Here is a 27,566-nt window from a genome sequence, read left to right on the forward strand (position 1 = left end):
CCTTCATCCTTGCTGCACTATTAGTAGAATTTGTTGCAACCTATTCAATTTTTATTGTGAATGAAGAAACATACATATTTGCTGAAGAATTCTGCTTGTATTTTCTTGATTGTGTTGGTTTACTAATCTCTTGGTTTCCTTTTCATAATCTATGAATCCATCTTCTTCAAGATATGTTTGTATCCTAGACCACCTTAGAACTAGATCATTGGTATTAGATCTTGAAAGTCTGTTATTTTTCCTATCATTAGTTAGAGAATCAGTATGAAACACACATATATCTTCATTGTTGTAGTAAAGAGTAAGGTGAGCAAGAAGACAAACAACTGGCATATGAAAGAATCACTTTCAATATCTTGGATGAGAACAAATGCCTACTTGAAGAGGTACAGCATGTCCAACACTAGAACCAACAATTGTAAGATGCTCTTCAATTAAAGGAGAAAATCTTTAGTCTCATAGAGTGACTAACACATTACATGGAACATAATGCTCATTTCATTGAGCCTATCCCAGAAAGTCTTCCTCAAGTCTAGGATAGATGTACTTGCTTATTAAGAAGATATAGCAAGAGTTCTCCACAAAAGAAGAGGAACTTGCACGTCTTGAAACTAATCAATCGGACATCAACATGCCACTAGGCATATATGAAACTTGTGATGCACAAATGATGATAGATGAGAATTTAGTAATCCCCTATCATAACACAAGGTGTTACCGAATCTATTTGTTTGGAAGTTTTAAGAAACACACCAAAGAAATCGGTTCTAAGCTACTAAAGAAAATGGGCTATGAAGGTTGAGGCCTTGGTAAAAATAGTCAAGGCATCATCAATTCCTCTCAAACAAAGATGAAACCACCCAACACTAGTTTGGCTTACATTGGTTGCCATGCAATCAAAGGACGTTTCATATACTTCTCCCCACAATCTAGTGTCAATGAAGCACCTACATTGTGCCCAACATCCAACAATTTAGGTGTCTCCATGTGATTAACACATAGCTCTGGATTGTCAAAGACTTGGTGTGCACTTTGATAGTGTCATTCAGATCACTAGGTTCACATCATTCAATAGAAAAATGAACTTCTCATAGGCACACTTCTTAGTCATCTCTAGAACAATATCAGCACAATGCACCAATCATGGTGCACATGTCATTATGCACAAGTACACATCATTGTTCACACATGTAATGGGCAAAGGCATTCTTAACTAAGGCCCACAATACACACCTTAGTTACATGCTACAATGCATGCACAAGGGCATACAAGTATAGAATGGATGTTCATCCTTGTGGTCTTTGTGGAAAGAGAAAGCATTCATAATCCACTTGCTGATTCTTAGACATTCCTATGCAAAAGACTGTGCACTTGCAGAAACAACACAATGGCTAGATGGACCAAGGTAGTTGGGGAAAGATCACATCCTGTGTGATGTCCCCGATATAATTTAATAGTAAATCTAATTACTTTATTGTAAGGCCCCAAATTTAATAACAAATCTTTCGGGCCCTTTTATTTAATTAGATTAGGCAAGTTTTGGTTGGTCGTGTCGGCCCGTTTGTAATCCTTCGGGAAGTTTCCCGGAGCCCATATATCTGGTCGTGTTAGTCATTGTTGTAGGTATGCGAATTTTGGTATTTTCTCTTGCTTGTGCGAATTCCAGTTGGAGTTCAGCTTGTCTGTTATTTCGGAGGTGAGAGATCCTCCCTACTTGGCATCCGCTGTTTCGGCAAGAGTCCTCCTCACCCTATTCTGCTTCCGTTTCGAGTTTGTGTAATCTATTGTGCGATCATTATCAATATCATTTCCTGTGCATGTGCAAATATTCATCATCTACACCTAAGACTCTTGTGCCTGGAATAATAATAATAATTCATTCCACTGATTAAGTGTCTGAAGGGTTCGAAGGCGAAACTCGGCAAGCATTCACCTACCGTACGGCCCTTACCGTACACCCATCCAACACCGTCCGTACGGCCAATATCCTGCATCCCATCCAACACCCACTGTACGACCCTTACCGTACAACCACCAACTACACCGTACGGCCCTACCTTGTACCACCGTACGCCCAACACCACCGTACGCCCAACACCACCATACGCCCACCACCAACCGTACAATCAGGCCCAACACCATTGTACGCCCAACACCATCAGACGGCTAGCACCACCATACGCCCACCACCAATCGTACATACCGTACAGCCTGGCACAGCCTCACCGTACATAAGCCTTCTTTGTGGTCTTCGCAGCTTGTCAGAGGGGTTTTTGTGAGTTGATCCCCTCGGGTACATTACAGTGGTATCAGAGCTTGTGATCTTGCCAGCCTGTCGTGTAGTGGATGCAAGTGTACACCAAAAGGAGGTACCGTTCAGCCGATCAAATGGGGGAACCACAGGATCCTGCAAGAGAAGTCATGGCACTATTAAGGGAGCTAACCAAAAGCCAAGATCAGCTCAAGGACACCCTAACCAGAGGAGAACAACAACAACAAATCATGGAGGAAACCTTGCAACAATTGGCCTTGGGAAAAACAAATGGAGAACAGAATGGATAGGGTGATGATTCGGTCACGGGAAGGTCAAATATCCAACGCTCACATTCACGGCCGCTGATGCCGGCTTTTCCTCAGAAATCAGAAGCACCACGCGAGGAACAAGAGCCCACCTTTCAGGAGATGTAAGCACAATTGAACCAAGATTGGAGGGATGCAAATCTCGAGGGTGACATATCCTTCAAGGATTATGTGGAGCTCCGGATGAAATGCTCAGGCGGCAGAAGTCGGGGCCATTATGGACACTATAACCATGACATCAAGCGGAAGGTTGGCAAGATCAACCTGTCATCCTTTGATGGGGCCGGAGCGACCTCGGCACGAGCCTGGGTTCAAAAAGAAGATTCTTACTTCTAACTCAACCCGATGCCTAAAGATGAAGCTATCAAGTTTGCAGTGCTCCACTTGGAAGGGGTCGCGCATGAATGGTGGCATCATGGAATGGTCACTCTTGGCCATGACCAGATAACCTCCTATGCCGAATTCACAGAGAAGCTCATAGATCGATTTGACGGGAAGGATCCCGAACTCAATTTCAAGGAGTTGGCGCAACTAAAGCAGTTGGGATCTGTGGACAGTTACATCATAGAATTCCAGAGATTATCCGTGTTGGTAACTGACATCTCAGAGCAGAGATTGGTGTCTTGTTTATGGACGTATTGATGGAACCACTGAAAGGTTGGGTGAAAGGGTTCAACCCCAGCACGCTCACGGAGGTAATAAAAAAGGCCCGTAACATGGCAACATCTTCCTCTTCCATAAATTTTGCACATACCAAACCACCTTTCGTTCTAAGGGAGAAGGATAATAAACCCTTTCCGAAGGGGTCACCGCTCGATGAAGCCACAAGACAAGAACTCAGAACCAGCAAAAGATGTATGTTGACCAACACTGGATTGAGCGGAATTTTGAGGTTGGTGATCTGGTTTACCTCCGACTTCAACCGCATAGACAATCCTCCTTGAAGACAAGTGGTAAGGAGAAGCTGAAGCCGCGTTTCTATGGACCCTACAGGGTGGTTCGGAGAGTGGGTGAAGTGGCCTACGAGTTGGAGCTTCCTGAGGGGAGTCGGATTCACAATGTTTTCCACGTGTCATGTCTGAAGAAGGCCGTCGGGCAGTGCGTCACAGTGTCCAAGGATCTGCCACCCATCGACGAAGAAGGGAAACTAATTCTGGAGCCGGCGGAGATCATCAATGTCAGAGAAAAGAGGTTGAGAACACGCACAGTCAAGGAGTTCCTTGTACGCTGGAAGAATCTACCCGTCGAGGATGCCACCTGGGAAGGCGAGCAAATTCTAGGGCATCCCCGATATAATTAAATAGTAAATCTAATTACTTTATTGTAAGGCCCCAAATTTAATAACAAATCTTTCGGGCCCTTTTATTTAATTAGATTAGGCAAGTTTTGGTTGGTCGTGTCGGCCCGTTTGTAACTCTTCGGGAAGTTTCCCGAAGCCCATATATATGGCCGTGTTAGTCATTGTTGTAGGTATGCGAATTTTGGTATTTTCTCTTGCTTGTGCGAATTCCAGTTGGAGTTCAGCTTGTCTATCATTTCAGAGGTGAGAGATCCTCCCTACTTGGCACCCGCAATTTCGGTGGGAGTCCTCACCCTATTCTGCTTCTGTTCCGAGTTTGTGTAATCTATTGTGCGATCATTATCAATATCATTTCCTGTGCATGTGCAAATATTTATCATCTACACCTAAGACTCTTGTGCCTGGAATAATAATAATAATTCATTCCACTGATTAAGTGTCTGAAGGGTTTGAAGGCGAAACTTGACAAGCATTCACCTACCGTACGGCCCTTACCGTACAACCACCAACTCCACCGTACGGCCCTGCCTTGTACCACCGTACAGCCTCTGCACCAACACCACCGTACGCCCAACACCATCATACGACCAGCACCACCGTATGCCCACCACCAACTATACAAGATCGTACATACCATACGGCCTGGCACAACCTCACCGTACATAAGCCTTCTTTGTGGTCTTCACAGCTTGCTGGAGGGGTTTTATTAAATTTTATTAAATTTTATTCACTTTTATTAAATTTTATTAACTTTTATTAAATTTTCTTTTATTAAATTTTATTAACTTTTATTAAATTTATTAAATTTTATTAACATTTATTAAAACATATGGCGGGGGCCCTTTGTTAATACAAAGGGGAACCCCTTATGTGGCGGCCCCTTTAGGGTTACCGCCACCCTATGGTGCGGGCCCCTTAGGGGTAACCGCCACCATGTGTGGCGGCCCCCTTTGGGATTACCGCCACCCTATGGTGCGGGCCCCTTAGGGTAAACCATCACCATGTGTAGCGGCCCCTTTTGGGATTACCGCCACCATGGGTCGGCCCCCCTTAATTTTGCCACCACACCTTTTGGAGATGGGGGTGGGTTGGGTATAAATACCCACTCACCTCATTTTATTTTTCACTCAAAATTTTCTTCTCTCTGATTGGCATTTTTCGCCTTTGATCTATTTGGATGTTCCATTTTTCCAATTGATGAGCGCAGTTAGCCCGAAACTAGTTTTGGAATTTCATCCTATTGTAATTTTGTATTGAAGATATATATATGTGAAATTATTTTCTGGAATTTGTGAGAATTTCTTCATACTTTCTGTCTACATACTTCGTCTTTTGGAGTTGCGAGTGATGCTTTAAAATTTTTTAAGTCCTAAATTTTCGGTTTCATCACGATGTCCTCCGAAGACGATGTTGTTCGATGTTCGTTAGCATCCGCCACGAAACACTTCTCCCTCTCAAGGGCGAGTGCCTCTCCAGGGGGCTTCTACATCAAACTCTGACAGAAAGAGATGACACATTGAGGATAATCAGAACTTGGAGCTTGCTGGACCTATCACAATTGTCCCTTCTCCTCTACCTGATAATCTAATTCAAAAAATGGCTACATTCCTCGACAATGCCTCTCGTCAATCAGAGCATTCTTCGCAGTATTTCAACAAATTCATGACTGCTTTTGTTGAGGCTAATAAAGAAGTTCATGGCGATTTTTCTCGCTTCACTAATGAGATGCGGAAAATGCATGCTTCTTTTCTTGATCGTGCTAAAAGAGTTGAGGCGCGTTTTGCTAAGGCTAAAGAATATGCCGATTTTGCCTCTAAATCTGCCAAGGCCCAAGCCGAGGCTACCTCTACTTTGCTACAAGAATCTCTAAAGAAATTCTCTTGTCCTCCGCCTCCTCCTTCTTCCGGTGATCTCCCAGGCTTGATTTCTACACTCAAGCAATTCATGGATGCCACTGATAAACGTCAGGCTGCTCTTGAGGCTCGTTTGGATTCTTTCTTGTCGAGCAAAACCTCTGTTACTCTGGCTACTGAGGTTCCCAATGCTGGTATTGCTCCTGAAGTTCCTCCTGAGACTCCTCCTGTTCAGTGCAGAAGTTATCCAGATTAGATCTTGTCTTTGGTTAACAAAGGTTTTTCAGAATTCAAACATCTCTACATTAATGCTGAGCGTTCTAAGGATTTTCTTGAGAAACTAAAGGGCTTCAAATCTTCTGGCACACTTCCGAAGAGTTTATTGGTCAAACCCCCAAAGATCTCCATCAACGATCTAGAGGGGAACTCTCTACTCTCTTCGAATTTGGAAGCTATTCAAGCCAATACAAACAAGCTTTTTCTAGATGCTTATATCGAAGCTTTCTCTACAGCTTCTTCCAACCATGATGCCATGATTGCCAGTGCTATCAGTGATCTTGATGCTACTCTTAAGGGTACATGTGCGGCCCTTAAAAACCTTCCTCTTGAAGGCTCTTCTGTAGTTCCCACTGATTGGTATTCTAAGGCTCTTCATGATTACCATTCTCTCTACAACAAATTCAAAATTGATCGGGCTATTAAGAAAGCAGCTAAGGAACGTGCTGACTCTGTTCGTCAGCAGTCTCGTGACACTGCCATGGAAGATGCTGAGCAACTTCCTCCTGATCCTACTATTGTAGAATTGATCAACCAAAAGACTGCTAGTCTTTCTAAGGAAATCAAAGAGCTCAAAGCCAAATTGAATGCTGCCAATCAGAATCAGAATCAGATTCCACAAACATTGAAGAAGAAGAAGAAGAATAGGAGGAATAACAATATGAAGAAGACAGCTAACACCACTTCCGTTCCTTCCGATCCAAAAAACGGGCCTTCGGCGGTCGAGAAGAATGTCACCTCGACTGCCTCTGGTCCATTGCCCTCCGGTGTAAAATCTGCCCCACAGAAGCAATCAAATGCCCAATCTGCAGGACATACGAATGCATCCAAAGGCAGAGGAAACAAAAACTATAGAGGTCAAAACAGAAACAAAAACAAAGATCAGAACAGAAACAGAAACAATGTTCAGAATCAAAATCAAAATCCAAACAGAAGTGGCAACAGGCACAATGGAAGACAAGGTCAGGGTTCAGGGCCAAGGACCGCCCCCGCCTAAATTACTGGGGTCCTTCTATTGATACAACCTTTATGGCTACTTGCTTCTTCTTCAGAAAGACTGCTAAGGAAGTGGATAATCGCATTTCTAACATTGCTATCCACAATCGTTCTTCTTACCCTCTTTCTTTTGAAGAACTCAAGCTTCTAGGGTTTGGAATTAAGCTTATTCCTCGCCCTCCTCCTATGCCTATTGAAGATTTCCACAAAGAATTCAGAGTCTTTGCCCGCCTCCTTCGTCTTCGCACTTTCTTTGGTCCTGAAGATTTGGGTTCCGGCTCCACTTCTGCTGACTTTCCTGCCCTTCGCAGTGGTTCTTTTCCTTATCGGTTCCGTCAGAAAAATCCATTTTGGCACCCTGATGAACCTAATTACCTGTTGGAAGAGATCATTCAGAAAGAAGAACCCATTCTTCGTAGTCGGATTGCTTCTTGCTCCTCTCGGCGACCTCCTCTGCCTGTCAGACTCATGAAGAGCCTCAAAAATCTCAGAAATGATAAGTCTATTGTCATCAAACCGACAGATAAGAACCTTGGTCTTGTTATCCTTGATTCTTCTTGGTATCGTAATGAAGGTCTTCGGCAACTTTCAGACTCTCTGGTGTATCTTCGTGTGAGCAGTGTTCCATGGAATCTCATCTGGAGTAAACTTACCCATATCATTGATTTGTTTAAGTTTTTTCTAGATCCGGTTTCTTATTTCTTGATGAGAAATCCTATTTCCTCTGTCAGAGCCTGTGCCTTCTATCTGCTTCCTAAGCTTCACAAACCTGTTTTGGTGGGAAGGCCTATTTGCAGCTATTCTGGTTACATGTTGGAGCCTGCTTCTAAGCTTCTTCATCATCTTCTGTTTCCGATTCTTCTTCAGCAGCAGTTCCATCTTCTCGATTCTCTTAGTCTTCTTCGGGATCTGGATCGTAGATCTTTTCCTTCAAATTGTCTTTTGTTTACATTTGATGTGGAATTCTTGTATCCTAGCATTCCCACTGACGGGGGTCTTCTTGCCCTCAAAAAGATGGTGGTTGATTTTTTCAATTCTCAGAAGTTGGATGTGCGACTGATTGATTTGATTATGAGCCTTGCTGAGCTTGTTCTTCGTGAACATTATTTAGAGTTTGATGGCACTCTCTACAAGCAGATTAGAGGTACCGCCATGGGTAGTAACTTTGATGTTGTTTATGCTTGCTTGTTTCTTTGTCATCTTGAGAAACGCCTCCTTGCTCAGTTCGATTGCTCCTCTCTTGTCTTCTACAAGAGATCCATTGATGATGCCATGGGTGTTTGGATCGGTGATGAGGCTTCCTTGTTCAATTTTTTTGAGCAGTATCAGAGTTTCTATCCTGAGATCAGAATCACTCTTGTTGTCTCTTCCCGATCTGTTGATCTTCTCAACATCACTTTCTTCAAAGGTGATCGCTTTAGTGCCAATGGTGTCCTTGACACTAAGTGTTTTCAGAAACCTCTCAATGCCTATCAGTATATTCCATACTTCTCTTGGCACCCTCCTCACCAGAAGAAATCCTTCATCATGAGTGAACTTAAGAGGTATCTTCTTCGAGAATCTGATCCCTTCGGCTTCAATATGCTTCGGAAGCAGTTCTATTCTAGACTTCGTGCTCGTGGTTATCCTAAAAAGTTATTTCTTGCCTGCTTCAGCAAAGTTTCTCGAATGGATAAGTCAGTGCTTCTCTCTCATCTTCACGATGGTCCTTCTTAGAGAAAGGGGGCCCCCCTTGTTATGAAGCTCGACTACAGTTCGTCGGCTAAAGCTTTGAACTTGGGGGCTTCCCTAAACCCTATACTTCATCGGCTTTGCCAAGAAGTCCCTGCACTGCGTTATTTACCGTTTCTGAGAGTTTGCTAGCGTAATCCAAGAAAGTTGGCTTCCTTCCTCCTTCGTAGCAGGTTCAAATCACAACACCATTCTCCTTAGGTTCTCTCTCCCCCGCTTGTTTTATTAAATTTTATTAAATTTTATTAACTTTTATTAACATTTCTACATCAATAATTTGCTTGATATTGACATGTTTTGTTACACGTCTATGCATACACTACCATTGGCCTAAAACATCAACAATGTTACTTTGTGCTAGTAATAGGTCACACCCACATTCACACAAAAAGCTTCACAATTCTTCATAAATTTGGAGCACATGGGTTTACTCATCTTCACTCCTATATACCAAGCTATTGGTACTCAACACCAAACGCGTGCCATGATGAACAAAAACATCCACAAGCACTACCTTGATATGATTACCTTTGATCACTTTGTGCAATTCTAATTCGATATACCTCAAAGTTTGCCACTTCATCATTTTCATGCAATTATGATTTGGTACACCCATGATTTTCTATATTGCACTACTTTCATGTTATTTTAAATGGATTACCCTAGAATCAACACAACTATACTAGTGTTCATTGCCTATGCAATCCGCTTTCATGAACATAGTGTCTTCATACATCCCTTGATGAGGCAACTAGGGTATGCATACACCCCTCTTCCTAATGTCAAAGTACTATATATATATATATATATATAACAACATTTGCAAGCATTCATATTAAGATCATCAACTCAACACCACCACCCAAGAACTCAAAACTAACTTTAATGTGGATGATTTTCTCATCAAATGGTGACAAATGATTTGAGCCCATGGGGGGTCGCTCAAAGACTTCCACTTAATTGCAAAACTAACAATAGTCTTCATTACTCAAATTATTCTAAATCACATCTATGCAATCTTATAGGCATTCCTTGGATCATGGATATTTGAAACACCTAAGTGTAAGCCACACAATACGAAGACCACTACACCATCTCATTTTGACTTCCATCATTTGAATGGTTCCCCTAAATTGGTGCTCCCATAGTTGATAGTCTCTAGCCAGATGCTTCACTTGATTGGGATCACCCCAACAACAAGTGATATGAACTCATAATTATCATATACAGCATGCCGCATCATCATGCAAACCTCAACAGTCCTTCATGCCCCATACAAGCACTTGCGTTGTTTTGTGCAAATCTTAGCAGCCCTTAACACTCATGTGCAAGCACTTGCAAAGCTTTGTGCGACAGTCATCATTATGCATGAAATAACCCCCTTAGATTTTTATTTTTTTTTAACACAACACTAGCACCCATTAGCATTAGCAATAAGTAACGTAAACGATCTCAACCACTTGTGTAGTGGGAGGATAAGATATAACATGGAAAGAGCACTACATTTGGTGGTATGACCAGCCACTTCCACTTATTTAGTGGGGATTACAAAGATTAACTAAAAGCTTATTGAAAGCAAGACTTGGCGATGTAACCAGCCACTTCCACTTCTCAGCAGGCAAAACAAAACTAATTTCAACCACTTATTCAGCTGGAGTACTAATAACAAATGTTGGAATGTAATGAAATAAGAAATTAGCGGTGAACCAGCCACTTCCACTTGTTCAGTGGGTAACAATATTAGCTTCAAAATCTGAAAATTAAAGAACATTGTTTAGTACTACTAAATCAAGGAATTACAATAAGGCTAACATTGAAGCATCATGAGAAAACACTACTACTATGATTCAAGAAGTTAGAGAAACAAATTCAAACTTAATGCTGATAAATTATGATGATAAACAGGAGTTTAGAACAGTGATACCCAAATCTAATATGCAACAGCTGCAAACTAATTTTTTTCAAACAGCAATCTAAGAAAGCTTCAAATGATCATATCTCCCTCAATTCTTCTCTGAAATAGCTCAACTTGAAAGCAAAGACACCATAAAGGCTAGGTGTCCAACCTCCATCCAATCCCAAGTTCCAAGCAGCAACTATGGAGGTGGCACGAATCCCAATGCAGACTAGGCAAGATGGTATGGCCAGCTAAAAGGTACGACCAGCAGCAAAAATCAATGTCCTCGTCAAAAATCATGAAACCTTGGTCATAGGAGCGCCTAGATCTTTGGAAAAGAATGAGCCAGTGCCCACAAAAATTGGACCAAACCTCCAGACAGTATGAATACAAACTTATATCAACAACTAGGGTTTTTACACTCCAAAAAAAAACGCCACTCACACACCAACTAGAAAACATCAAATCCACTCAAAACTAAAATCTCCATTGGAATACCCTGGCAACCTCTAGATGAAGCTGCACCACAATCAACTAGGAGTTATCTTTCAAACTCGAAACTGGAAGAAGCTAGGAGGCACACAACCCCGAAGCAAGAGTCTGAAAATATTTCAGCAACACTTTGTTATCAAAATAACAGCATGTCCAAATAAGCCTCTCAAACCTACTTTTATAGTTTTTCACAAGGAATCGATCCTCTTCTCCACGCAATGTGGGATTAAAAGTTTTAACTTTGTTTTATTTCCTTTTTCTTGTGCACTAATAACTTAATAAAATTTATTAATAATTCCCAACTTGGAGGACCAAATGAGAACATCTTTTAAAAACAACTAAAAGTCATTGAGCCTAGGCGTGGGGGTCAAAAAGCAACTTGGAATTATAAAATCATTTTAGATATTACCTTCTAAAAATGGACTCCAAGAGAACCGAATGAGCCACCCCTCAAACCGGACTGCCAGAAATAGAAACCAAGTGTTGTATTGTACTGCTCAAAATAGTAATTACTAAAAATAGCATACTGCTAAAAATAGTAAGTGACTCCAAACACTTTTTAAGCACAATTCGGTTAGCCGTCAAAATTTACTAAAAATAGTAAGTTTAGAAATTTCCTCTGATGGAAATGCATGTCATACCACTCTGAAGCTCTTGAGAAACCCAGAAAAACCCAGAAGGCAAACTTCCAAACTCCTACAAACACCCCTCTAAAATCCACCCGGAAAGAAATCTCCTCTGATGGAAATGCATGTCATACCATCTCAAGCTCTCGAGAAAACTAGAAAAACCTAGGAGGCAAACTTCCAAACTGCAAACACCCTTCTGAAATCCACCTAGAAGATGGAAACCCTAATTTAGTCTCTGATTAGCCTTCAGGTTTCCAAAATAGGCAAAACGATGCATCTAACAGTCTAGAGTTGAGAAGGGGACATTACAATGCACCATCATGCATCACTCGGTATCACTTCTTGCACCCATACCATCTTTAGCAGTTCATTACACATTGCATCTTCAGCATAATTCTCCTTTAGCCACAAAATGGAATGTCAAATGTAAAGAAGATCAATTGATAAGCAGATGGAAGGTTTGCAGCTTAAGAACATGAATCATTTCATCTCTCCTCTCATTTTGTAACTGCTATGTATGCTGTATACATGTTCACAGGAATTCATTTCATCTCTTTCTGGTCACGGGAATCTTTATTCCTTGCTGAATTATCTGTAGCTTCGTTTGTACCCTATTCCTTTCTGATCTTGAATAGAAGTAGCATACTTATATGCTAAAGACTTATTCTTGAATTTTCTTGATTGCATGTTAGTCTACTAGTCTCCTATTTTCCTTTGCATAATCAGTAAACCAGTCTTCCTCAATATAAGTTTGCCACCCGGACCACCTGGGAACTGAATCAGAACATCTGTAGATAAGACATTGAATATTGAAAGCAACATTCTAGTCACATTGTACCTACTTTTTGGTGTGGTGAAGAGGCCATTCCAACCAGAAATTATGTGGAATTGGATTTGAACCCTAGTACCAAAGCAGAGAACATTTTCTAGAATTTTAACAAAATATCAGGACACTTCTGATTTAATAGTAAAACAATCAGGCACTTGCTCTAATGGTCATGATGACTTGAAGAGTTTATGGATGCTAACTTTTGGTTGCCTTGTACAATTCTCCTACATTGTGATAGAGATTTTAGTGTTAGGTTTTTTCACAGAAGCTGTCTAATATTTCTCTTATTTTATATATTATGTAGTTTTAGACAGTACCTGGTTTATAGAACATTAGCAAAATTCTCATCTGTTAATTTGGTACTCAGGGGAGTTCTGATTTGTCCATATTGTCAGAAATTGGGGCTACACAGGCTAAGAAATGTTGTGAAGCACTATCTAATTTTAAGTTCGATGGATGCTTTGCCAGTCCAATTGCACGAGCAAAGGTCAGAATTGCAAGACTGCTTCAAAGTTGCTTACTAGTAACCTCTAAATATGTGTTTGTGGTCCTTAAGAAATGGTGATTGTTTCATTTGTGCAGGTGTTGAATGTAGATATTTAAAGTCATAATATCAAGTGACATGGTAGCATCATTGTTTCTATATTGTTTTGCTTATAATTAAACAGGAAGTAATGCTTAATTTTCATTTTTGGCTTTCAGTTAAGTGCAGAGATTATCTGGTCTGGAAGGGAAGAACCGCTAGTGTTCTTGGACACATTAAGAGAGGCAAATTTGCTCTTCCTAGAGGGAATGAAGAACGGTTTGGATAATCATTCACATTTGATCTCTGTTTGAAGTTCAAACACGGAATCTTTGAGAAATAAGGTACTATTGGCTCCATTTATGTTTCAGTATATTAATGTTGGGTTTGTTTTTTGAGGCAGTGGATGCCCAAAAACAATATCCTGAAATATACAAGGCATGGAGGGAAGATCCAATTAATTTCAATATTAATGGTATTTACCCTGTTGTGAAATTATGGAGCCAGGCCAAGAAAGCTTGGGAAGAAATCTTGTCTGCACCTGTAAGTATTTAAATTTTAAATGTTAGAAGGTTTCCATTTTTTAAGTTTTCGGATGGGCTATGACTAAAATCCTAGCTTTATTGTTTTTGTTGGCAGGGCAAAGATTTCCTGGTTGTATCACACAAATCTACTTTGCGTGCCTTGATTTGTACAGCTCTTGACATGACCCCTGACAGGTAATGCCATTGCATTCACAATCAGTTTCCAACACCCATGAAATTCAAGTTCAGGTATTTTGATTTCATGATTATAAAATTTTCATGGAGAACATTGTACTGCTTGTGTTTATATTGCACAGTACAAATCTCTACGTTAAGGAACTTGTTCTTGTGCTCTCTTCCAAGCTAAGCTCCAAAAATTGACATGTATTTACTTGGTTAATAAAGTGGACAGTTTCTACTTTTTGTTTGTTAAGTTATAAGAGCATATTGCCATAAATTTTTGGTCAAAAAACAGTATTTTTCTGTATCTGGTTCAATAGAAGGCATTTTTTATTGGTGCCCTGTTCCACAGTCAAAACAATATGCATTGAGAAGATTCTACCAAATTTTCAGATCTTTGTCTGCTGTAAACATTTCTACCAAAACACTATTGGCAGTTTGAAGACATATATGCAGAGAGAAACTTGCTGTACGAGCAGCAAAACCCATGAAGACGGCCACTTACATAGTCTTCATGCTTATTAAGGTCAGTTTAACCTCCTACATAGTCAAAACAGTAGGAAACAGTGTGCACACAAACCAAGTAACAAAAAGTGGTAGGAACTTTATTTGTATACCAAAACACTATTGGCAGTTTGAAGACATATATGCAGAGAGAAACTTGCTGTACGAGCAGCAAAACCCATGAAGACGGCCACTTACATAGTCTTCATGCTCATTAAGGTCAGTTTAACCTCCTACATAGTCAAAACAGTAGGAAACAGTGTGCACACAAACCAAGTAACAAAAAGTGGTAGGAACTTTATTTGTTCTTGTCTGGGAGAGGGTCTTCTGACATGTGGCTGTCATAATAATAATCGTCCTGGTCACTTGTAAATTTAAACTCATGAGGCAGGTCCACATTAGCTTTCTCTGCCAGAATTAGGATTATCTGATTCACGATTTCCATTCAATTCTGCACATTACATATATTCTTGCACATTTTTCTACATAAAATAGTCATCATTTTCTTAAAAACTTGTAGAAAATCCAACCTCAAGTATGAGGAACCATTCTAAAGTAAAGGTAAATACTTTTAGGTTCTGACCTATCCTGCATGCTTACTTGGCTTATGAAACATTGTCATTTCAGTAGCAGGGAACTGTGCCTCAGCATGTATATTCCTCCATGTTGTGTTACTGCACAAACTAGGGATATTCTTCTTGATCTTGGATGCCTTGCTTGATTCTCCATGTTTTTGAAATCGAAGCCTAATATTCACTCACAACCATTGTCTCTTATATGTGCTTCTTAAAACTCCTGATATTTCTTCTGGAAACCAGCGCACATTGTATTTTTATGTTTACTTTCTTCCTTTTTTAATAGACTGCCAAGTTAATGATACCTGCACGCAACAACAAAAAATAAAAAAACATTTGCATAAACAAGTCTAACAGATAAATGCAGAGGCCTAGTGCAAAGAAAAATCTTATCTATCTATATCTATACTTATAGACATCTGTCCCATGGTGTTTGTTGCCAACTCTGCTGCGATATATGGCTCTCACTAAGCTGGGGAACCCAACCAACCAGTCTCTATCAAGCAGGCATTATCCATTAATGTTGTTTAATGCAAAGCTTAGCCCAAAAACAGAATTGATTCAATTAATTCATTTATATGGATACCCAGTAGCAGGCAGCATCCACAAATGTGGCTTAATACAAAGCTTGACCCCAAAACAGATTTGATTCAATTACTACTGTAATATGCTCAAGACAATAACATGAAAGATTCAATCAATATGGCTCAACACATGGCTTAGCCCCATCTCAGGGCATAATGCCCCCTTTTTCACACATGTGGTATGTGGTGTCTGTTTCTCTAATCCATAGCCATCTAGTGAATGGACTGTCAGTGTTAGAGTAGCATAGTTTGAATCATAGATGGCACACTTTTTGAAACTTGGCGAGTTTCAAAAACTCGCCGAGTTGAGCCTGGCGAGTAGATTTGACTTCTACTCGCCAGGAAAACTCGCCGAGTTTTTGGCAAAAACTCGGCGAGTCCATGACAAAAACTCGCCTGCCTGATTCACTTAGCCGAAAACGGCAAAACAATAATTCATTTTTTGTTTTCTGATTGGGTTTTGGGTTGAGAAAGGGGAAGTTGACTTGGAGTGACTTGGAAGGTGATTTGGAGGGATTTTTGAGTGATTCCAAGTGGATTTGATGGGGATTTGAAGGGAAAGTCAGATTCCCAGGTAAGTTTTTTTTTTTTTCTATGCTTTTTTAAAACAATTTGTTTATTTTTTGTTGCATTTAGATTGATTAGAAATGATTCCTAGATAGTCTAAATCATTTCTAAGTTATTTGCACAAGATTTAACACTAGACTTGACAATTTTTGTTGAATTTTCACAATTTTTTTGAAGAATCTAGTTTTCAAAAAAAAATTCAAACCCTACTTTTTTTAAACAAAAACTTTGAATGATGTCTAAATTTATTTAAACTAATGTATATAGTTTGCTAAATTGTTTAACTAAAATGTTAATTTTTTTTTTCACTTTGTATGTGTAGGTTAAGTAAGCATTAATCATGGCAACGGAGCAGTGGCCACTAGATCCATGCCCATGTAGATATATAGGCACCCGTCCTAGAGGTGCTAGAGATGGGGCATGGAGGTATGCCTATGAGGGACCCGATCCTGGGTCAGTTATATGCATAAAGTGTGAGAATATACTTCATGGAGGCATCAACCGCCTCAAATACCACCTTGCAGGAATAGATAGGCATGATGCTAGAGCATGCCCTGGGACCAATGAAGAAATATAAAGACAAATGAATGCCCTACTTGCAGCTGGGGAAAAGAAGAAATTGCAAAGGGAGAGGGCAAAGCTAGCCATGAGATCAGCCATAGCTGAATCTCAAGGTGTTTTTGTTGACCTTGAAGAGGAACAAGAAGCACTTGAGGGCATAGTGGGCTCTCGGCATGGCCCACGTATCCGCAAACCCACCATCACCTCGCCCATTGCTTTTGCTTCCTCTAGTAGAGTACCTGGCATTGTTCCACTTCCATCACCACGATCAGGGTCCATAGGTGATTATTTTGTGCCCAGGAACACACCTGGAGCACAACCATCATTAGAGACCACTGGATGGAATAAGGAGGTACATGAGAAAACTAACATTGCAATAGTTGATTTTTGGTACTTCAACAACATTGCATTCAATGTGGCGGACAATGCTTATTGGCTGAATTTGGTGACTGCTATGACAGTTTCAGGAAAGGGGTACAAGGCCCCTTCTCGCAGGGATTTGAGTGGGAGGTTAGTAAATTACTACATAGTCCACTTGATTTCATTTTTAATTATTTTTTAGATTTCTTCTTTATTAAATCAAAATTGTGTACTAAGACCTAATTTCACTTTGCACTTATAGGTTGCTCACAAATGCAGTTGCTAGGGCAAGAGAAGTGATGGAGGATCAAAAAATTGAATGGGCAAATTATGGGTGCACCATTCTTTCTGATGGGTGGACAGATGGCAAAAACCGCACCATCATCAATTTTTTGGTTGCTTGCAAGGAGAATGTAGTGTTCTTGAAATCTGTTGATGCCTCCAGCAAGGTGAAAAATGCAGAAACATTGGCTGGAATGTTGGAGCATGTCGTCATGGAGGTGGAGGTAGAGAATGTGGTGCAAATCATCACAGATAATGCAACAGCATATGTGTCAGCAGGTAGAATCCTTTTAAATTATCACCTTTAGGCATTAGCAATATTTTCATTTGTTGTGGCTTTCTTTTACTTGGTTGCATATTTCTTAAGAAGAAATTCTTCTTTTGCAGGAAGAATCCTCCAAGAGAGGCACCCCACTCTTTTTTGGACACCTTGTGCAGCACGTCCTTGACCTTCTTTTGGAGGACATAGGAAAACTTGAGTGGGTGACTCCAGTTGTGGAAGATGCAAGGAGGATCACCAAATATATTTACAATCACCCTTGGGTCCTAAATTTGATGAGACAGCACACCCAAGGGAAAGATTTGGTGAGAGCTGGTGTCACAAGGTTTGCAACGATTTTCTTGACGTTGCAAAGCCTTCTTGCTGCATTGACTTCTTTGAAACAAATTTTTGTGAGTGGAGAATGGTTTAACTCACCTTATTCAAAGAAGCCTGAAGGAGAGGCTGTCGCATGCATAGTCTTTGACAGCCAATTTGCACAAAGGGCTGCAGAGATTGTGAAGGTTGTTACTTCAACACTTTAATTTTTAAATTTTAGTTATTCTTGATTCAAGTCTCTCATTACTAATTTGTAATTTCATTATTTAAATTTTAATCTTTTTGTAATTTGTATTTTTCAATTGTAGGTGTTAGAGCCCTTGGTTCGAGTTCTTCGCTTGGTGGATGGGGATAAAACCCCAATGGGATATCTTTATGAGGCCATGGATAGGGCCAAGGAGTCTATCAAAAATTACTACAAGGGGGATAGACTCAAATTTGATCCCATTTGGGAAATTGTTGATAGGAGGTGGAACAATCAACTCCACCAACCCATTCATGTAGCAGGGTACTTCCTCAACCCTCGTTTTAGGTTCAGGGGTTCTTACTCAGATCCGAATGGAGAAGTCATGGAGGGCCTCAGTACATGCATTGAGAGGATGGTACCTGATGTTGAGGAGAGAGACCTCATTGTGAGTGAGCTCCAAAATTATGAGGGAGGAAGGGGTAAGCTATTCTCTTCAGAGCTGGCTAGGAGAGGAAGAACCACTCAAACCCCAGGTATAACATTTGCCATTTGGATTTTGGGATCTAAAGACTAAAATGATTGATAAATTATGTTTTCTCTTTTCTCTTTGCTTTCTAACTTTTCCATTTTATTTATTTTGCAGATGCTTGGTGGCAAAATTGGGGTGGAAACACCCCACATCTCAAAAAATTTGCCCTCAGAGTCTTATGTCAGCCTTGCAGTTCATCCAATTGTGAGCGCAATTGGAGCTTGTTTGAAGCAATCCACACGAAGAAGAGGAGCAAGTTAGTGCAGAAACGGCTCAATGACCTTGTCTACGTGCAATATAATCTTCGATTGCACGTAAGGAAGGTAGAGGAACTAGAAGGTGGTCCAATTGACTTGGATGATATAGATCCTTACAGTGATTGGACATCACAGGAGCAGCCTCCATTGTTTTCCGACATTGACATCACTGATTTGGAGAGGCAGGCTATGGAGGAGGGGGGTGGATTTGGTTTCAGGCTGGATGACATTGAGGAGGATGAGGATGAGGATGAGGATTCATTGCCAGTGCCAGAAGTAAATGGAGACATAGCTTCATCCAGGATGGAGGATGAGTCTCAGTCAGCCATACCGAGCGAGGAGGCACAGTCACGCCCACAACAGACTTATACGACTAGACCCTCTAGTTCTACCTCTCCCCAAGTTTTTGCTACAGTTGGGAACAGGAAGTTGTAATTGTAATTTGTAATGATGTATTTACTTTTGTTTTTACAAAAACTATTTAGTAATTTACTATTTTGCTTCCAGGCTTCCAGCCATCAGCATTCCTCATGAGGATGCGATTTTGTAGACACTTTGCATTTAAATATATCTAGAATCAGCTTGTTTCTTTTGTGTTATCATTTATTGACTCATTGGATGCATCTTCTCATTAAATTTTGCAAAAAAAATGCATTTTTCACTAAGTTTAAGCGTATTTTTAAGTTGCCGAGTTTTTCGCCGAGTTTTCCCCGAGTTTTTTTCCCAGGGGCTTGGCGAGTCGAGCCGAGTCGCAAGTAGTCCAACTATGGTTTGAATTATGGTCACTTTCAGTTAGTTAGGTCTGGAATAAAGTTGGAATTATAGTTACTTTCAGTAAGCTAGCTCTGGAATAAAGGTGGAATTGTAGTTACTTGCAGTTAGTTAATTGTTTGGAATTGCATCAATTGAGGAAAGCCTCTGACAGTTAACTGTTTGGAACTGCCTTAATTTGAGTGACTGAATTGTCAGTTAACTGTCCGATTGAGGAGCTAGATTTGTCTGTTTAACTTGCCTACTTACTACCAACATTTGAGGGATATCTTGCCTTTGCTTGACGTTTGCTGAGAAAGGAGAGCTTGAGTTATACAATGCACTGGCAAGAGAAGGCATACACTTGAAATCTGACAAAACAAAAATCATTTCTTTTCCTGGGCTGAACATTGTGTTTTGGCAGATGTGTATTGGAGAGTAAAACCCCTTCAGGCATAGAGATCAGGCTTCTTGAGGATGGAAACACTTAAGCGACAATTGACATCTTTAATGCCAGTAGTGTCCAGTTCTGCATGTGGGTGTGTTTAATAAGCCGTATTAATTTGATGAATCTCAATTTGCTTGTGTACTATTTTGAAGAAATGTAAATATACCAAAATAATTATTTCTGTAGTATTCCTGGGTTGTTTTATATGTGCACTCATGTTAGGTTATTACATAGGGCTCCTTCAGTAATAGGACAAAGTCCATGCCTTCCCACAAAGCTTAGCCGAATAACAAATGTTCATCCAATAGCCAAAGTCAATATGGCTTGACATATAGCTTGGTCAAGTAACAGGATTCATCCAATAACAAGACAAATTTGGTTAAGATCTTACCTCAATGATAGAGCATGAGCGATGGTAGTACAAAGTTAATATGTGATCTTTGTGAACCCCACTGAGTGAAAAATCCAGGAAATAATATGGAATATGCCTCCTCAAATCGTCAAGATGTAGATTACAGTAAATGGTTCAACTATGGGGCATCATGAGATGACCATGTGATGACAACTTCCCTATAATGGCATTCATAACTTGCTCTGCATAATTATGCAAATCAAACAGGTTATTCTACTATACACGTCATTACGTTCGTCCAGTATCCCTATTTAATATTTTTGCATACATGAAGTAAACAAACCATTAGAAACACCACCTGGTTAGTCAAAACTTTAACAGTTTCATTTATGGATTGGTTATGCTTGCATCTGTGTGGTACGTTCTTCACTCTGTCATATTCCAATATGTTCAAACCCAGTCAAAGATGTCAAAGAAGTTTGACACAAATAGAACTCATTACCATCTGACAGGCCATTTCAAGCCCCTGTTGATTGCATACTGATGGATTTGTCCTGGGGCTGAATATGTTGTTTTCTTCTAAATACAGGCTGATAATTTTGGCTGGGGTTGAACTCGTTAAGAGAACCTTGTTCTAAAATGCCAAACCCACTCTGGGTTTTTGTGGGTTTGAAAACACCCCAGAACCTTTTTGTAGTTTCATTCAGTTTCTGCACATAAATTTTTCGACCTTCTATCCTTAGTTTTTTCTTTTTTTTCACATATACAATCTATTTTGACTTCACTGTGAAGATTTTGATTCTGGTTTCGGAGTTTGAACTGATTTCAATGCACTCATTCAGAACTTGTAGAAAGACCAGTAAGTATTAACACCCGTCTTGTGAGTCTCAGAGATCTTCAACCTTCGATGTTAGAAGAGTGTAAACTGTAAAGTAATCTCCATCTTCCCCTCTTAGCCAAAAAGTTCTCCTGGTTGGCCACATTATGAGTCTACATTTTAGGTCTGTTTGAATGGTTAATGACCTTAGAAATCTTCATTCACTGTAAAGTCTAGATGCTCATACTACTAGTGATGACATTGTTCTCTATTAGTTTTTATCTTCCACTAGGTCTGTTTGAATGGTTAATGACCTTAGAAATCTCCATTCACTGTAAAGTCTAGATGGTCATACAGATACTACTAGTGATGACACTGTTCTCTATTAGTTTTAAGCTTCCACAGACGTGTGGATTCAGTCCTTTCCCTAAGCCATTTCCTGCTTCTTGAGGGTTGTTCTGTAACTATATTTACCTGCTAAACTCGCCATTTACGTCTGTGTTTCAATTGTTTGTTTCTATTTAGGACGTTTGTAAATACAGTTGGGTGTTTCTATTTAGGACATTTGTCTTGGTCCCATAGACTGTTTAGTCTCATGGACATCATTAAAATCTTTCTTTCATTTAGAACCAATGTTTAGGCATTCTGTTATTTGTGCCATATGGACACATTGCATTTCTTAGTCTTATTGAGCAATTCTAGTTATCCATGCAAATTAATATAATTTCTCTTTTTTTTGAAGTCAGAACAGCTAAAAGTGCTTTAGAGAAATTATGAATAAATTTATGATATTAAAATACCGTATCTCCCTATTATATTTAAATTTATGTTGTAAAATTGCGTCTCCCTATGTAAATGCTAACCCTTTTCTTTCAATTAGTATATAAAAATACATCAAAGTCCTTATCCATTAAAACAAGAACATGGCTTCTAAATATATATTTCTAATACAAATGTCTACTGTATTCCTTTGTCTTGTTATGATTTTATGTGAGCAGCATGCATAGCTCAAGGAGGAGGATGTGTGAAAAATGTATGATCCGGCTAGTGGGCATGGTATGTGGACCACTGCGCATAATTCTGAGCCTCATGTATTAATCATAATGTTATTTTGTTGTTTGCTTGGTTTTCGTTTTCGTTTTTTCTTGTTTAGTTTTGGTTTTTGCTTTGTTTTGAGTTTTTATTTATTCTTTTATATATATATATATATATATATGTCTGTCTCTTGTTTGTCGTGTTATATATATATATATATATATATATATATATATATATATATATATATATATATATATATATATATATATAATTAATTATTTTTGTTGTGTTTTATTTTCTTCTCTTTGTTTTCTCTATTTTTTGTCTTTTATTTGTTTTGTTTTTATCTTATTTGTTGTTCCTATTATCTTTTCCTTTGTCTAGTTGTCATAGGTCATATATATATATATATGGATTTTGTTTGTTATATTTATTTTCCTTTTTCGTATGTTCTTTTCTTTTGTTTCTTGGTTTGGCTCTTTTTATTGTTTATTGTTGGTTTTTATTTCTTTTCTTTCTATTTTCCTTTGGTTTTCTACTTTCCCTTCTTTTTTTTTGGGTGGTCTTGTCAACCTTCCTCGATCCTTGTGCCTCCTTCCTCCTTTTTAGATACTTTGGTCTGCTTCTTGGCCATCTTCTCACTTCTGCATGCTCTCTATTTCATCCTAATGATGGATCACGGAGTGTGATCCAAAACGTTGATGCAAAAAACTCATACACAATCTAATCTGGAAACACTCTAGATCAATAATATGATTGATTTTTAAAAGAATGATATTTAATAATGGGAAGTTGTTAAAAATGAGAACTATGGGTATCTGTATATATATGTTTTGAAGCATTTACTAGAACCTGTAAAATCTTGCACTATTGGCTCAAGAGACCCAAAAAACTAGTCTTGCCATTCAATTACGTACTCATGTTAAGGATGCCGATGAAAGGCTAAAGATAGGTTTTCACACATTTTTCTGCCATGTTTACAGGTTTCGTGCCATAGACATCAACAACGGTGGGATTTCAACTTTTGTTTTTAATAAACGTGGAGAACCTATGCTTCAAGGTTTAAATTTGACAACTCATTTGCATATTGACAATGTCTACTACTAAAACTTGGTAATAGCTTTTTAATTAAAAGAATGAAAAGAAATTATACTATAATAATTTTAAGACGACTTTTCTATATCTTCATGCATCTAACCTCATGAAAGTAACACAAGTCTTAAGAAATAAGATAGCCATGTCTTGTAGTGGAGTTAAAATTGCCCTATTGCTCTAGCATACATAGAGATCAAAATAGCAATTATCATTGAATATACTTTGTTTCCTTTTAATTACAATTATATGGGCATGAAAAAAATACTCTATCTATACAAAGGTAGGAAAGAGAAGAACAATTATAAATGTCTAGACAATTTTCCTATAGCTTTGTGTGTACATTCTTATGAAGGTAGCATGAATATAGGAGGAGACACATTATAATTTTGCCTTGCAGTGGAGTTATAATATAAGATTTAAACTCTATAATAATATGCATCACTCCTTCAATGGATTCTCATTTGCACAATGCAAATTAATTTGCTTGGCACTAAGTAGGCATTGACTTCTAATATACTCCAAGCACGTCACATGGCAATGTAGAAATTTATTGTGTGCACCATTTCTATGCTCATCTATTCCTCCTTTATTACCCTTGGAGAGCTCTTAATGTAGTAGTCAATTAGTACTACCAATCCCTTGGTGTTACCAATCATGGGGTAATGCACATTATCAAAACTTATTCCTTGGTAACAAAATACTGAAGACAACACCCACACTTTTGTAAAACTAATATGTTGTGTCCAGTATATACCCCTAAATTTATTTATCTATTAATGTAGAATGATGTGGACAAAGCTTGACAATACCATCTTCTGATTTTATCCTAGTCATCTAACCACTTGGCTTCTATCTCATAGCCTATCCCAAAAGTGAATACCCCTTGATCCTAATATTGAGATAAGATCAATTATTGCCTCTAAATGAACAAACAATACAAAAGTACACAATGAAGATTGAAATAAAACTTCAAATAAGTAACACGTGCTCTATTTATCTTAAAAATTGGAAACATAATTTGACATAAACATGGTCACCTTTTGCAGGCAAATCAAGAATCCATTGCTTGTTGCAACTTCTCTAGGTTACATCCATTTTAAAAACATCAACCTTATATTAATGATCTTGTTTGCTTGTATGATAATTGATGAAGACACTTCATTTACTCTAATCTACTTGTTAAAATCATTATGAATAAGAAAAAACACAACAAACCAAAAAAGAAATAAGACAAGGAATATACAAGTCATAAATATCCGTTGAAAAAGCAAAACAGTTGCAATAGACTTCCTTTACAATGTGGCAACATAATTCCATATATCTTAACTCAAAATATCCACAGGTAGGTTTCTTCGTAGGTTACAATTAATGTGTACCATTAACTACTCATTCTTAGAAAAGAATAAAAACCTCCCTAAAAGATGTCAATAACCATATATCTTGTGAGTGGAGGGAATAGGTTTCATAAACTAACTATCCCCTTCAATTTGGATAATTTTTGGTACAAGTGGTGGAGCTATTGCCACCAAGTGGCAAAGATTTTGGTTTTTGTTTTTTTTTGTTTTTTTTAATTGAAACAAATAATCTACCGACTACTCAATACAATACTTAGCGTAAAAATTATTGTTTATTTATTGATGTAGTGGACTATTAAATGTTTTTGTGATGGTAGAGTTTTGAATGTCTTTTTTGAAATAGCTCATTGTTTTAATAAATACTCTTTTGTGGATAATGCTCCATGTAGTGCCCCTCCCTGATTTGTCCTTTGTCCTTTTTGATTGGAGTTGTAAGATATTTTGAGACTTTGCTATGATGTTAGATGAATGTTTATGTTGCAGTAGAATTTGATTATGTTCCTTATGAATGAGTAATGAATAGGTAATATATAGTGTTCATGGATCCTAACCCATTTACTAATGAATCTAGTCGGACTATGAGATGTATTAAGAGTTGATTCATGTCTCATGTATGATCCTGATTGTGGTGTGAGGGGATGATGCCTTATCACTGTCTTCAGAGAGACATATGGCCTCATGACTTCCCTTCATTGGTGTGCGTATATATGTTATATGTGTGCAGGTGTTATATTTGTACATGCATGCATTTGTGATGTAGGGATGCAGGTACAAGGCATCGACTCCACCTGATTCAACGGGTCTGAGCATAACTACATTATCCTAGTGGAGGTTGTGGGAGATAGCATACTGGCTCGGTTAACCGAACCCTAAACTTTCACTCTAAGTCAAGGCAATGATCCGAGTCTTGTGTCAACCTAATGAGTTCGCCATTGAGGCAAAATCCGACAATCTAGTTTGAGTATGTGTGTGTTTACATGAGAGATTATTTGTCATGTCTTTTGCATTTATTATTAAGTGTAAACATTAATCTTATGGTTGTATTTTAATTAGTAATAAAATAATATATAAATGTAAGTAATTATTTATAAACCTTCACAACCTTGTTGTTAATAATTTAATCAAGTTATAATGAAATTAATTTAAAGTATTACATAAATATAATGCAAATAATTAAAAAGGCTTAAACTTTAATTAATAACTTAAATTTAATAATTGATTTACCATTCTCAGAATAGTTGGTTTTAAACAGTTGAAGAAGATTTTAATCTAGGGTTCAGGAAAGACAATTGGAAAAGTTGGGATTGAAGTTGCGGAGGGAGTCTTCAAACTTGGATTTTAGCATATTCCAGGTTGGCCTTTATTTCTCCTGCCGAGCATGTTTGGTTGATGATTGTTTTCCCTGTGGGTGTCAAAAACTGGGATAAAAATTTATGTCTTGTTATGATTGGATCTATGTATTGTCTATTGTGTTAATTTTCTTCCTAATGAATTCTTTGATTGAGCAATAAACACAATGAAATTAATGTTAAATTTTGAACCAGAATCTCCTGCCTTTTGTGCTATGCATTTTTTTTAGATATTTGATTACCCAAATGTCTATTTCCTTTGTTTTTGTTATTCGATATTCGTGGCATATCAGTTCTATCATTTTTACCTAATATGCAGGCTTTGTTTCTATTTGAGTGTTGGTTTTGGGAGGTGTAGGGCGTAGCTATGGGGGGGTGCTACTACAATGTGGGGTCTCGCCACCATGGCGTGGGCTTTCCCACGCATGGTGGGAGACTCTCCCACCTACATGGGGGAGACCGCATATTGTGGCTCCTCCCATGCAGAGATGGGGAGCCATCCCACCTACGTGGGATGGTCACCCACTCACTTCCCACGCTTCACCCATTCCCTCAGCCAACCGCCCAGTTTTCTCCTCACCAGCCAATGCAATATGTGCCCAACCAATTAGAAATTGGTATTTGGGTTAACTTTTGGTTGTATTATGATGTTTTGCATATTGAGTTTTGATTTTAGGGTTTGGTATTGGTTATAGGTATATATTTCACTGAGACTTGGCCTATTAATAATTCTTTCAATATATATAGTTTCGTCTGGATAGTAAATTGGTACTCGAGTTAATATTATTGTTGTACTATGATAATAATAATACATTATGCTATTTAATTTGTGTATGTACCTATAATATTGGTGTTTAAGGTTTTCCATTCATAGTCATTTTATGGTAATGTTTGATCTTCATATGTTTATTAGTATTTAGGGTTTGGGTATAATGTACCTTTTTTTAACTTGAATTATTCTATGTTATTATTTGTTTATGATTTCGTTTTGGATGTATTAATCTTTCAGGTTTTGGTTATCTGAATATGTTATTTTGTTCTAGAAATAATTCTTTTCGATATTGGGGTTTATTGTTAATTGTGTACGTGTTAATAATGTTTAGGTTGTTAAATAATCTTTATATTGTATGCTTTCTGTGAATTCTAGAAATTTATAATATTCAGAACAATAATTTACTGTGGTTTTTATTTAGTAAACCCCCATATTGAGTTTTGGTGGAAATGTGAGTGGGTTATAAGTTTTATTTTACTAAAATACTATTGTTTGTATTGTTTGTTGAGTTTGAACTCGAAGTATATATATATATATATATATAATGAACTTAAAGAAAGGAAGTTTAATTAATGGGATATTTAATGTTTGTAAGTGGTGTTAATAAAATTAATTCACTGGAATCAAATTTATAATAATAATATATATGTGAGCTACTATTCAATAATTATAATGTTTATTGTATATTTATGTGCGTGCAATTTAGATGGTTTTACTTGAGTTTTCTCACACTTGTTAACCTAAGTTGTGGAGTAAGGTTGTGTTTTGTTTGTAA

At 38.3% G+C, this 27,566-nt stretch overlaps 1 protein-coding gene across 8 annotated transcripts in view; it reads left to right on the top strand.

Annotated features, from left to right (window-relative positions):
- Positions 1 to 25,663, top strand: part of LOC131078115 (probable 2-carboxy-D-arabinitol-1-phosphatase) — a 52,530-nt gene extending 26,867 nt beyond the window's left edge. The window contains exons 4-9 of one of the 8 annotated variants that reach the window (XR_009113731.2): positions 12,980 to 13,071; positions 13,287 to 13,386; positions 13,511 to 13,650; positions 13,747 to 13,826; positions 16,364 to 17,112; positions 17,225 to 17,759. Coding sequence is in view for 6 of the 8 variants with exons in the window: in XM_058015786.2 (XP_057871769.2) it covers positions 17,476 to 17,523; positions 17,632 to 18,027; positions 18,151 to 18,562; positions 18,673 to 19,250 (1,434 nt within the window). In the remaining 2 variants the exon portion in view is untranslated. The other 7 variants (XM_058015788.2, XR_009113732.2, XM_058015790.2 and 4 more) reach the window with 7 other exon arrangements.
- Positions 25,664 to 27,566: the final 1,903 nt, after the last annotated feature.

Source organism: Cryptomeria japonica, chromosome 3, assembly GCF_030272615.1.
Source record: "Cryptomeria japonica chromosome 3, Sugi_1.0, whole genome shotgun sequence".
In the NCBI taxonomy this organism is placed as follows: Eukaryota; Viridiplantae; Streptophyta; class Pinopsida; order Cupressales; family Cupressaceae; genus Cryptomeria; species Cryptomeria japonica.